The sequence below is a fragment of the Heloderma suspectum genome, chromosome 1 (assembly GCF_057233095.1).
Source record: "Heloderma suspectum isolate Gila_16-S chromosome 1, 16-S_ref, whole genome shotgun sequence".
Taxonomy (NCBI): Eukaryota; Metazoa; Chordata; class Lepidosauria; order Squamata; family Helodermatidae; genus Heloderma; species Heloderma suspectum.
In genome coordinates, this window is record NC_139458.1 from 342779911 (window position 1) to 342792551 (window position 12641).

The window sequence follows — 12641 nt, forward strand, 5'->3', positions numbered from 1 at the left end:
GGTGTGAGGATGGGAGGGGACGGCAGAAGCACCGGTACAACGCTTCCTGTGCGCCATCTGGCCTCCCCCATTGCTCCGAGCTGCCCTGGCTAGACGGCCAAAATCGGCCATCTAGCCACAAAGGCAGGGTGGCCGGAGCAAAGAGGAGAAGATCCCTTCTGTGCTCCGCCCACCCTGCATTGGATAGTTGGTGTCCTCTGAATTCCAAGGTGGCCAACTATCCCCATAGGATTGCACCCTAAATATTATCTTTGAACGGTTATGTTTTTTCTGTGTTTCTATGTTTGACATCTTTGTCAACATTAAAAAGAAGGAAGTTTAAAACAGAGTAAACAATACTGCCTGTCTCAACGTTTTTGAAAAAGAAACTCATTGCAGAGAGGACTTTCCCAAATCCTTTGGGGCAGTGCATCCAGCCAAGCTCCTGTGCAGATCCCACTGCAGTGAAGCGCTTATTAGATTGAGAACTATTTTAATTGTTCACACTGTGCATAGAGAAATCCGGTGAACATTATTGTTCTGTTTTTGAGGCCATTGTCTTTTTGAATTTCTTGAATTAAACTGATCTTTAAGAATTTTACATGCCAAAACAGTTAATAGTACCATCTTAGGTTGCTTTGATGAAAATGTCTCCATGCACTCATCTTCCAAAATGACAAGCTATTGTGAATATTTCTTCGCTGTGTTGTCTCAAAACTGCATCACTTTTTACATTTTTCCTTTATGGTAACTTTTGAATCTTATGTGTGGTGTTTTTCTAAACGCCAGTGGGAATTAGACAACTGAAATCCCAAGCAACGCTTTGAAAATGTATCCTTTACAAATACATCCATTTTATGATTTTAATTCTGTTCATTACACAGAGCTTAGAGGATTTAATTAGATCCTTACATGGGTGCCCTGTGGAGGCTATTTTTATGCTGTCTGCAAACAAATGTTCTTGTTTAAAGGCCTTAAGAGAGGATGATACAGAATTTGTGTACCCACAGAAGGGCTGATATTGCAGCTGTTACTTCAGCAAATGACATTTTACAGGTGACATGGCTGGGCTTTACTTATTTATTCTGTCTGTTTACATCCTGAACCAAAACACACTTTGAGAAATTTGGCACATGTTCAAATAATGTATTTAGTTAGGACTGGAATGTAAGATTTATATCCTACCTTATTCTTTAGGTAAGTTAAGAGGAAATATTTTTATCTTGTTCATCCCTACAAAACCTCATGAGGGTAGATCCATGTTACTTCCATTTACAGGTGAGCAAATGAGGCTTGCTAAAAAAAAAATGGCTGCATTAGAATTTGAACCCAGGTGTAGCCCAAAAATGTGTGTGTATGTAACTTGTTCACCGGTTTGAGGCAGTTCCCTCTGTGTTCCTGTTTTCATGCATTATTCCCATTTTGCCCTTCATTAACATTCATGTTCCATACAAGTTCACTTCTTTCTCATCTTTGTTACCAGCCACTGTAAATTCCACCACTACATCACCCACTGTCACCACTAACATGCCTGATACTAACAGAACCGATAATCAAAACAATGGTAAGAAATTCAATGTTCCATTTTTCTTTTTTATAATGTAACTAAGACATTTTATTGTCTTTTAAGTATACTTCTAGCATTATGTAAGTCAGATGTCGTATAAAGGGGCCTGATTCTGCTTTGGTTTACCGAAATGTCAATGAAAGTGATTTGTGTCAAATTAGTGCAAATTTTGGAGAAGTGAAATCAAGTATATTTCCTATATAGGGGAAATCATCTGTTTAGACTGCTATCACAATATTGGTTTGATTGTTTTATTAATCATCAAATGTGTTTTTAAGAAATGTATGTGCTACATTGGTTTTTAATGGTTTCAAAATATGTATATAATTTATATTTTCCAACTATTCTTAAACAGGTGATGATGAGATTTACAGGGTGGTACATAACTCAGCCAATAGAATCATAGGGCCATCATTTATGTCAGTGGGAAACTGCAGATGTTCACAATGAACAGAGTAAGGATGATGTGCTCGAAGCCTCTTTTGTGTTTTTGGTCTGCACATCACAGTAAAGTCAAACCTGGTATAAGTCAATGCAGTTCCCCCTGAAATAAATGAGAATTTCTTTACTTATTCAATCTCTGAGCCGTGTCTGAGGGAGAAGAAGTTAGTTTTCATCAATATTTTTTTTCATCCATTAACTGTTTGGCTTACTGTATACAGACCTGCAGGAAATGAAAGCTCCTGCTACAGTGGTCTTCAGAGTCAAGAGAAATTCAGCTGATTCCTCTCAGCCAGTACTGCAAGGGCAGGAAGATTCCAGGATAAGAGGCGTCAAAAACATAGGAATTATTTCAACCCCAATAGTTTGGCCTGTAAAGCACAGGGTTCTCCATACCAGTAAATCTGCATCATCTGAAGATCAGAGCCCAGAGAGAAAAAATGCACCCAATTATTTCATCCGGACAACACCTGAGGTCACATCATCTGCTCCTTGGGAAACTCAAGTTACTATCTTGGGTCCTTTTTCAGAACAAGTAAACATAGACCATAATTCTTCCATGTTGCACTCAGTGTTAAATAATGTTTCAGGGCAGTCAAATGGCTTACTAAGTGAGAGTGTTAATCTAAGGGAAATACTGACTATCCCTCTTGATCATATCAGGAACATGGTACTTCCTTTTCAACAGAGTGAAAATGTTGATGAAGGACCAATACTGACTTGGGCACCAGAATTAGAAGGTCCTAAATCAGATTCTTTATTCCTTTCTCTGGTGAACAAGAATACAATTTTTGAACCTACAAAAAATCCTCAACTAATATTATCATCTAAGAGTTATACATTCTCTTCTGCATATAGAGATGCTTACAGTTTCTTACAGTCTCTGAGTGCATGGAATGAAGTTGCACCTTACGATCATGTCATTTCAGAAGAAAATCTTCTTTCTCTTTCTATCCAAACTTCTCCTAATAAAGAATTATTTCACGAAACAAGGCTGGACTTGCTAGAAAGGTCACTTGAAAATGTCTACCTGGAGCCAACTAAGCAAATTCTACAAGAGGATTCTGTTAGGAATGGCTTTCCAATTGTTGGCGAATTACAGCCTACAACATTTAATTACATCAAAGACTATAATTCAGTACATTTAAAAAAACAAGTTTTTAAACTGAGTGAAAATCCCTCTGGCTCCTTGCAAAACATGAAAGCCTGGTTTCCAGATGTTATGCCCATAATCCAGCCAACAGAAGTTCTCCTGCCAGTGGAATACAGTACAGAATTGCAAAGTTTATCAACAGTCTTACCAGAAACAAGAAGCAGAGGTACAGAAATTCTACAGACTATTTCTGTTTCATCTTTGTATCAAGGAATTTTCAATACAGCTTCTTTAAAAGGTGGCTTATTTAAATTTAGGCCTCTAACCGAACAGCTAGAACATCCAAAGGAAGAGGAGGAGGCCTCATCTCCAGAAGATGAATTCGAACTGAATACATTTATTTCTTACATCAACTTCATGTCTCCTTCTTTAATTCCATTGAAAAATATCAATTCAAAGCCAAATAAGCTTACTGGATCTGGGCATGTAGAAACCAATAAACTTGATAATCCACATACTGATATTGCTTTTTCTACTGTTGATCCTAAAAGCATTAAGTCCTGGAAGCTTGGTGTCTTAGGTCTTCCACAGCAGTATGTAAATAGTCTATTTTCATCAAGAAATTATTGGACTTTGGGGCAAGACCTGTTAGTGTCTTCTAAGGAATCTATAGAAAGTTGGTGGTCTTCATTTAGTCAGTCAGATTCTTTCCTAACAGACAAAGTGTCCTTTTTCATATCCCCCACAGAAGTAGATGATATCACAATGCAAACAACCCCTGATACTAGTTCAGTGGACTATGGAGCTATAAAAATAAACACTTCTACTTCTGTGTCAGAAAAAGATGGAGATCCATTTAGTTCAGTTGTTCCAATACTCTCATCAAGGATTTCAGAAAGTATGGAAAGAACATCACAGTTGGAAACAAAAACAGACCTTCCTTTTAATATAGATATGTCCCTAAATGATGTCTCTCCAATTCATTTTCCCTTGACTCCATTGGAAATACCTGTGATTCAGCCTTCCTTGCATTTACAGATACATACTTCTGATATATTATATCAAAGGTTCACTAAGGGTGTGGAAGATGTTGACAGTTTAGCCATGAAGCAAACGTTGGATAAAACACCACTTGGCTATTCAGTAAATTCCTTCCCTTATCATACTAAGATATTAACACCATCTTTTGAGACTTCATGTGTAGAGGGTGCTTGCACAGTTTCATCACAGCATCTAATAAATGCTGAGGGACTACCACAGAATATAAATAATGACATACAAACTAATCGGTTCCCAAGTGCATCTGATTCTGTAAAAAATAAAGAATACTCACTTGTGAACCATGTTTTTCTGGGAAAACAAAATCCACAGAGGTCGAAGCTTGTCACAGGAACTGTACCTTTGGAAATGTTGCATACTCATAGTCACAGATCCCAAAACAGAACAAGTGCACAATTTGGCAGCCACTCAGCAGCACTAAAGTTTTCAATGCCTTTGATCTCACAAAGTCTTCAAAGTAACCTCGCTCAAAATTCTCCTGGCTCAGACTATTCATGGAATGAAGAACTAAACATACAAACAATCCCACTGAATGAAAGCTATCTAACTAACAATGAACAACAATCTGCAGAAGATTCAGAAAGCAAACCTACCCCCTCTCTTCAGCTAGATTATGTAGAAATCGTTGATGGTGATGTGGATCACAGAAGTATTAATTCTAATACAGAAGCAACTGTTTCTGGAAAAGAATCAATTTGGAAGGTACATCACCATTCTAACAACCCTACAGACAGTCCTGTTAACAAAGGATTGTCCTCTTTAAATCCTAATAATATTTATGCTACTGATTGGTACATGCGGACAATTTCTCCATCTTTTGAAGGCTTCTTGGATTATGAAAAAATAGCAAACTATTCCTCCTTTTTGGAGCCAGCAAAAAAATCGGTAGTTACCGATGGGATAGTTCAGTCCTCTCCAGTTGTTGAACCCATTAACCATTTTGATGAAAATACAATAAACAGTACAGAAACAGTGACTGGAATGACATTCCATCATCATATCTTGCAAGCTCAAAGCTCAATGGAAATTTCATCTCATGAAACTCCTCTGACCAATGTGGTGTCTGAAGCAAACCAAAGTATTATGCCCAAGACAACATTGAGCCCTAGTAACAGCTCTCCCAAATCTCTTCTGTTTTGTTTTTTATGTAACTCATTCATTGACTGGGGCTGCCCGTGTGGACCTGAGACCAAGCACAGTATGTCAAAACATGAAGCTAGATGTAGAAAAAAAAATTATCGCCTCATCTGCTAGATTTTGTAGAAGTTGATTTAGAATAGCTGAGGCTAGATTAGAATTCATGCATAGCATTATAAACCTTAAAGTAATTGAACTTTTATTAGGAGTGCATTTATACCATTTTTAAAAGATTAATAATCAAAATATAGATCTTTAGTATGTGATTCTAATCACTACCATCCCATTTACTAACCACAACAACTTTGAGGAGACTACTATGACAATCAAATGCCATTCATTTATCGATTCCATCCATGGATATTATTTTTGTTTGCTCAGTCTGTGTAACTCAGCACTGACATCAATTTTATAGCTAAAGAAAATAAATACAGTTTGATCAAATGGTAGGAAATGCATATGTAAATCATTCTTCTATGAGTTCAAGAGACTGGTAAGAACTGCCCCGCCCCCATCCAGCCTCTGTCTATCAGGGTGCCGGACCCAGTATTCTGCACTATAAAGGAGAGTCTCTATATGCCTTTCTCCCCTGTTCTCCATCCTGCTGATGAATTCAGGGAAGAGAGAGAGAGACTAGGAAATCCATGAATGCTACTTTATAAATACATCTCTGTACTGAGCTCCTGCAGGTTTTTTCAGTGGTTACTTTTATTTCATTATTTATATCCAGGATTTAATTGAAACATTGGGAAGACGTTCAACAACATGAAAAGCAGAAATCAAGTCCTAGCAATTATACTTAAACACAGTTTTAAAAAACCTTAGACTGCCTATGGACATTTTACAATACATATCCTTCTAAAATAAATATCTATATACACAAATTTTCAAAGGGGAATTGTATACATTGAACCTTTTTGATTTTGTCATTTTATAGTCTCCTGAGGGTGTCAAGAAAGCTATAGTCTTCTATACTAACCTCAATTCAACATGTTTTCATTCACCATCTAGTGGGGTGCATATCAAACTCTTTAGCTCTGCTTTATAGATAGTATCTTAGAGCTAATATAATATACTAAATTTGATTTGATTTAAAATGTATTTTTGTATTTTCACCTAAATTAATTGCAATTTTTTTTCACTGAAATGGAAATGGGATTTTACTCTTATTGGTGAATGCATCACATAGGGCTCCTACTCTCCTGCCCAAAGAGTCCATACATTGTGTGACTGAACATCACCAGTGCTATTTAGTTCTGCAATGCAAACTCTCTTAATTCAATCCAGTGACAGTGATCTATAAATGGAAACAAATTTTCACAAACAGATCTGGAATAGTAGGGACACAACAACCACATTAAGGGAATCTGTCTGTGCAATTAGTCTGCACAGCTGGTTTATCTTTTTATGGGGAGGCACTGGGACTGCTCTCTTACCAACAGCTTGGCAATGGTAAGTGAAGCTTTTCATATGACAGGTCAGCTATTATATAGCTGTTATATAGCTGTTATACTGCAACAGCGGCAAGGACTCTGGATTCAACATGATGGGCCCCTTCCCCAATTCATTCCCCTCTGGCCTACCAGGTGATCTGCTATAGTGCCGTGATGGATGTCTCTTCCATACTCCTTCTTCACTGACAGCTTATCAGGGCTGCAAAAAGCTTCTGCTCTCCATCTGATTATTTTGGGAAACCACGAATGTTGTTCAAATGCGTTCCTGGTTGGAACTGAATTTGGTCCTGTCTGCAATTATTACAACTGGTGTATGAAGCTCAGTGTGCATAGAATGGGGAGAGGGAAAATAAAGTACAGATATATCATTGATGCAACTTTTGTTCATGTGTATCAGGAATGGGGAATGTGTGGCCCTCCAGATGTTGTTGGACTGCAACTCCCATGAGCCCCAGCCAGCATGGTCAGTGGTGAGGGATGATGGGAGTTGTGGTCCAGCAATATCTGAATGGCCATACATTTCCCAATATATATGATCCTTTATAGTACTGTACACTGGCTACGATCAAAGGGAACTCATAGGTTCTGCTGCAGTAACTGAATACGCCAATGTAACTAGCAGTAAAATCATGTCCTGAGGGTGCTATTTATCCTCATTGACATCCATAGCTGTTTTGTACTTAAATTCAGAGAAACTGGAAACTCACATTGTATCGCGGAATCTTGAAGTACATCTTATTTTACTTGATTTTAAGAAAGACACTGTGGTAGAGAAGAGCATTTCATTCATTCATTATTTTTCTATACCACCCCGTAGCCGAACTGGCCAAAACTCTGGGCAGTTTACAAAAAGTTTAAAAACCCCTTAAAATACATTATATAAAGTATAAAACCATTCACATAACGACATAGAACAAATAACACACCCAATAACAACATATATCTAAAACAATTTAAAACAATCAGCCAGAGACAATCAAAGAGACCTAGCATATGCTGCCAAATGCCTGAGAATCATGGAATCATAGAATATTAGGGTTGGAAGAGGGCTAGAAGACCATTGAGTCCAACCCCCTGCTCAGTGCAGGAATCCAAGTCAGAGCATTCCTGACAGCTGGCTGTCCAACCTCATCTTGAATACCTCCAGTGTGGGAGAGCCCACTACCTCCCTAGGGAATTGGTTCCATTGTCGTATTGCTCTAACAGTCAGGAAGTTTTTCCTGATGTTCAGCCGGAATCTGGCTTCCTGTAACTTGAGCCCATTATTCCATGTCCTGCATTCTGGGATGATCAAGAAGAGATCCTGGCCTTCCTGTCTGTGACAACCTTTCAAGTACTTGAAGAGCGCTATCATATCTCCCCTCAGTCTTCTCTTCTCAAGACTAAACGTGCCCAGTTCTTTCAGTCTCTCTCCATAGGACTTTGTTTCCAGTCCCCTGATCATCTTTGTTGCCCTCCCCTGAACCCTCTCCAGCTTGTCTGCATCCTTCTTAAAGAGAGGTGCCCAGAACTGGACACATTACTCAAGATGAGGCCTAACCAGTGCTGAGTAGAGGGAAACAGTACTTCCCGGGATTTGGAAGCTATGCTTCTATAATGCAGGCCAAAATAGCATTTGCCTTTTTTGCAGCCACATCACATTGTTGGCTCATATTCAGCTTGTGATCGACAACAATTCCAAGATCCTTCTCGCTTGTAGTGTTGTTTAGCCAAGTATCCCCCATCTTGTAACTGTGCATTTGGTTTCTTTTTCCCAGGTGCAGAACGTGGCATTTATCCCTATTAAATTTCATTCTTTTTTCTGCCCATCGCTCCAGTCTATCAAGATCACTTTTTGTTTCTGTCTTCCCAGATATTAGCTATCCCACCCAATTTTGTGTCATCTGCAAATTTTATCAGCATTCCCTGCTCCTCCTCCTCCTCCAAGTCATTAATACAAATGTTGAAGAGCACTGGGCCCAGGACTGAGCCCTGCGGTACCCCGCTTGTTACCTCTCCCCAGTTTGAGAAGATCCAATTGATAAGCACTCTTTGAGTCCAATTCTGTAGCCAACTGTAGATGCACCTGATAGTTGTTTCATCTAGCCCACTTTGAGCTAGTTTGCTCATCAGGATATCATGGGGCACTATGTCGAAAGCTTTGCTGAAGTCGAGGTATATGATGTCCACAGCATTCTCACAGTCCACAAGGGTGGTGACCTGATCAAAAAATGAGATCAGATTCGTCTGGCAGGATTTGTTCTTGACAAATCTATGTTGGCTTCGAGTAATCACGGCATTGTTTTCAAGGCGCTTACAGACTGATTGCTCTATAATCTGCTCCAGAATTTTCCCAGGGATTGATGTCAGACTGACTGGTCTGTAGTTCCCAGGTTCCTCCTTTTTACCCTTTTTGAAGATAGGGACAACATTAGCCCTCCTCCTGTCATCTGGCACTTCACCCATCCTCCATGATTTCTCAAAGATAATAGACAGTAGTTCTGAGAGTTCTTCTGCCAGTTCCTTTATTACTTTAGGATGCAGTTCATCTGGCCTTGGAGATTTGAACTCATTCAAAGGAATTAGGTGTTCCTTGACCATATGCCTATCAATCCCAAGCTGCAATCCTGCCTCTTCAGCCTGTACTTCGCCTTTGCCAGGGGGGTCATAGACCCTCTTTTGGGAGAGGACTGAGCCAAAGTAGGAATTTAGCAGCTCTGCCTTTTCTTTGTCATCTGTTATAATTTTGCCATCCTTATTTAATAGTTGAACCACCATTTCTTTCCTCTGTCTTTTATTATGCCGGTATCTGAAGAAAGCCTTTTTGTTGCGTTAACATCCCTCGCTAACCTCAGCTCATTCTCAGCTTTAGCCTTCTTGATGCCACCCCTGCAATTCTGTGCTACCTGCCTGTACTCTTCCTTTGTAGCTTGGCCCATCTTGGACTCCCTTTCTCATTAGAGTCGCTTGCCATGGAACCTTACTTATTATTGTTCTGAGTTTATTAAAACCAGCTTTCCTAAAATCCAGGGTATGTGTTTGACTACACTTGGCTTTTGCTTCCTTTAGAACCAAGAACTCAAGTATAACATGGTCACTTTCCCCCAGAGTTCCTGTAACTGCTACTTTATCCATTAAGTCATCTCTGTTGGTTAGGATCAAGTCAAGGATAGCCGATCCTCTAGTTCCTTCCTCTGCTTTCTGTAGGGGGAAGTTATCTGCAAAACAAGTGAGGAATTTCTTGGAGGGGCCATGTTTTACAGAATTTGTTTTGTTCATGTGTATCAGAAATGGGGAATGTGTGGCCCTCCAGATGTTGTTGGACGGCAACTCCCATGAGCCCCAGCCAGTATGGTCAGTGGTGAGGGATGATGGGAGTTGTGGTCCAGTACAAACAAGTATTGGGGAAATTGAAGTCCCTCGTTACCACTACGTTTTGCTTCCTGGAAACATAGGCTATTTGCTTTTCAAAAGTTTCATCCTCGTCTTCTCGTTGATTGGGTGGCCGGTAGTAGACTCCGACCACCATGTTCCTTTTATTCTTTGCTGCATTTATTTTAACCCAGATGCTCTTGATGGGGCTACCAAGCGCATCCTCCTGTATTTCTGTGCAGAGATATGTATTTTTAACATATAGTGCAACTCCACCTCCCTTTCTGTTCTTCCTGTTCTTTTTGAACAAGTTATATCCTTCAGTTGCTGTATTCCAGTCATGGGCGTCATCCTACCAAGTCTCAGTTACACCTATCAAGTCATAATTTCCCTCCTGTGTTAAGAGTTCAAGTTTGTTCTGTTTGTTTCCCATACTCTAGGCATTAGTATATAGACATTGAAGACTATGTGCTTCATAGTCTGGCTTTCTTCCTACATGTTTGTGAAGAGTATTATTGGGCGCTATTAGAGCTGTTCTCTCTGTTGTGGTACATGAGCCTTCGTCCATTGTTACCCCCAACTTTATGTCTCCCTGCCCCATAGGATTCAGTTTAAAGCCCTCATGATAAAGTTCTTCCAGCCTTTGTGAGGTGCAACCTGTCTCTTGCCAACAGTCCATCTTCCAGGAAGTATAGCCTGTGGTCCCAGAATCTAAATGTCTCTCGTCGGCACCACCTTCATAACCAGTCATTCACCTGGAGTTTTTTTCTTTCCCTTTCTGTCCCTCTTCTAACTACTGGAAGTATGGATGAGAAAACTATCCGGGCCCCAAAGTCCTTGAGTTTCCTTCCCAAAGTTTCAAAGTCTGACCTGATTTCTTCATAGCTCCGCTTGGCGGTATAGTTTGTTCCCACATGGATGAGAAGAAAGGGATACCTGTCAGTGGGCTTTATGAGTGCAGGCAACCCTTTAGTCACATCTCTAATCTGTCCTCCCAGGAGACAACATACCTGGCGAGTCCACGGGTCTTCGCAACATACTTGGGTTTCGACCCCACGCAGCAAGGAGTCTCCCACTACTACTACTCTTCTCTTCTTGTTGTTGTAGGCCTTGGTTTCATCACCTCTGCTTGACTGCTCACTCTCATGCAGGTTCCCCTGTAATTCTTCCTCTGTAGGCTGTTCTCCAGTGTTATCCTCAAGTACTTGGAAATGGTTCCATAGCTCCACTGCTTCCACTGGTGCAGAGTGTCTTCTAGTTCTTCTGCTCCTGTCACCCTTTTCCAAGGAGTATCACCCTTTTCAAAGGAGTCGACAGTCACCACTCCAGTCCTCTTACTTTTTCTTCCAGCAGCATGATCAACTTGCACTTGTTGCACGTGTAGGCCATGTTGTTCTCAAGCAAGAAAACAAACATTGCACACACGTTGCAGGTCACCACCACTGAAGAGTCTTGTCCTTCCATAGTCTCTTTTCCCTTTTTTGTGTCTAGCTTTCTGATTGTTCTAGAGGAGCCTGTGCTTGGTCCTGTACTCACTGGAGGTTAAAAACAGAGTCCCACTGGTATGGAAGTGTGTGTTACAAGAAAAAATAAATTTTAAAAAATGTTTTTAAAAAATGTTAGAGACCACCCCTGCCGAACTCCCCTGGCCAACTCCTGTTTGCTTTTCCTGTTTGCTCGCTCTGATCACTCGCTCTCTGGGAGCTTTCTTGCTTCTATAGTCCCTAGACCAGCTGGAGCAGCTTCCTCTGCTCTGCTCAGCTAGAAGGCAGGAAACAGACTGAAACTTCCTGCCCACACAGCTGCTGGGAGTACTCAGGCCACCCCCTTCAATTCAGTTGGAGCCCTCAGGAGCACCTGGTGAGCTCACAGCCACTCAGAAGAGAAAGGACAGCCCCCTGGGCTTACTCCAGCCCACTTACCTCTTTGCCTTTGTCTCCTTTGTCTCCTCTTCCACTGCAACTCCCCTGGCCAACTCCTGTTTGCTCTTCCTGTTTGCTCTTCTTGTTCGCTCGCTCTGGTCGCTCGCTCTCTGGGAGCTTGCTTGCTTCTATAGTCCCTAGACTAGCTGGAGCAGCTTCCTCTGCTTTGCTGTGCTCTGCTGTGCTGTGCTCAGCTAGGAGGCGGGAAACAGAGGGCAGGTTTAACCTGGCACCGAAAAGTTGACAATGTTGGCGCCAGACAGGCCTCATCAGGCTGAACCTTTACTGCATGGGCTCCTGAAAAGTAGAAGCATCATTTTTATAATAGCTGACATCAGATTTGCATCCATTATAACAATCACTATTAGTGAACATTAAGCATACTATTCACTCAAGTTCAAATAAATATTTTTAGGCTACATAATTGACAGGGTTAAATACATTCATATTAATATAATTAGCTATCAGATCAGGGCCATAATGTTAAACATAGCAATTAGAGAGGTTACCTCCATTTCATTTGTGGTATAAAGTTCCTGCATTAGCCTTATGACTGAAAGAGCCACAAATAACTGTGAATCAGTAGAAGATAGTATAAATGCCACAAGACTTTAAATATCTGTCAGCCAACCTAGTTT

The 12641-nt window shown here is 40.5% G+C and overlaps 2 protein-coding genes across 3 annotated transcripts in view; both read left to right on the forward strand.

Annotated features, from left to right (window-relative positions):
* ADGRG6 (adhesion G protein-coupled receptor G6) overlaps positions 1 to 12641 on the forward strand; it is a 163473-nt gene that overhangs the window by 85773 nt on the left and 65059 nt on the right. For both annotated transcript variants that reach the window (XM_084827716.1, XM_084827715.1), the window contains exon 6: positions 1463 to 1543. In XM_084827716.1, the coding sequence (XP_084683842.1) occupies positions 1463 to 1543 (81 nt within the window). The remainder of the gene's footprint in view (positions 1 to 1462; positions 1544 to 12641) is intronic.
* LOC146359604 (uncharacterized) lies at positions 1677 to 5393 on the forward strand. Its single transcript, XM_084829617.1, has 2 exons — positions 1677 to 1695; positions 2209 to 5393. The coding sequence occupies exons 1-2, from the start codon at positions 1677 to 1679 to the stop codon at positions 5391 to 5393; spliced, it is 3204 nt and encodes a 1067-aa protein (XP_084685743.1).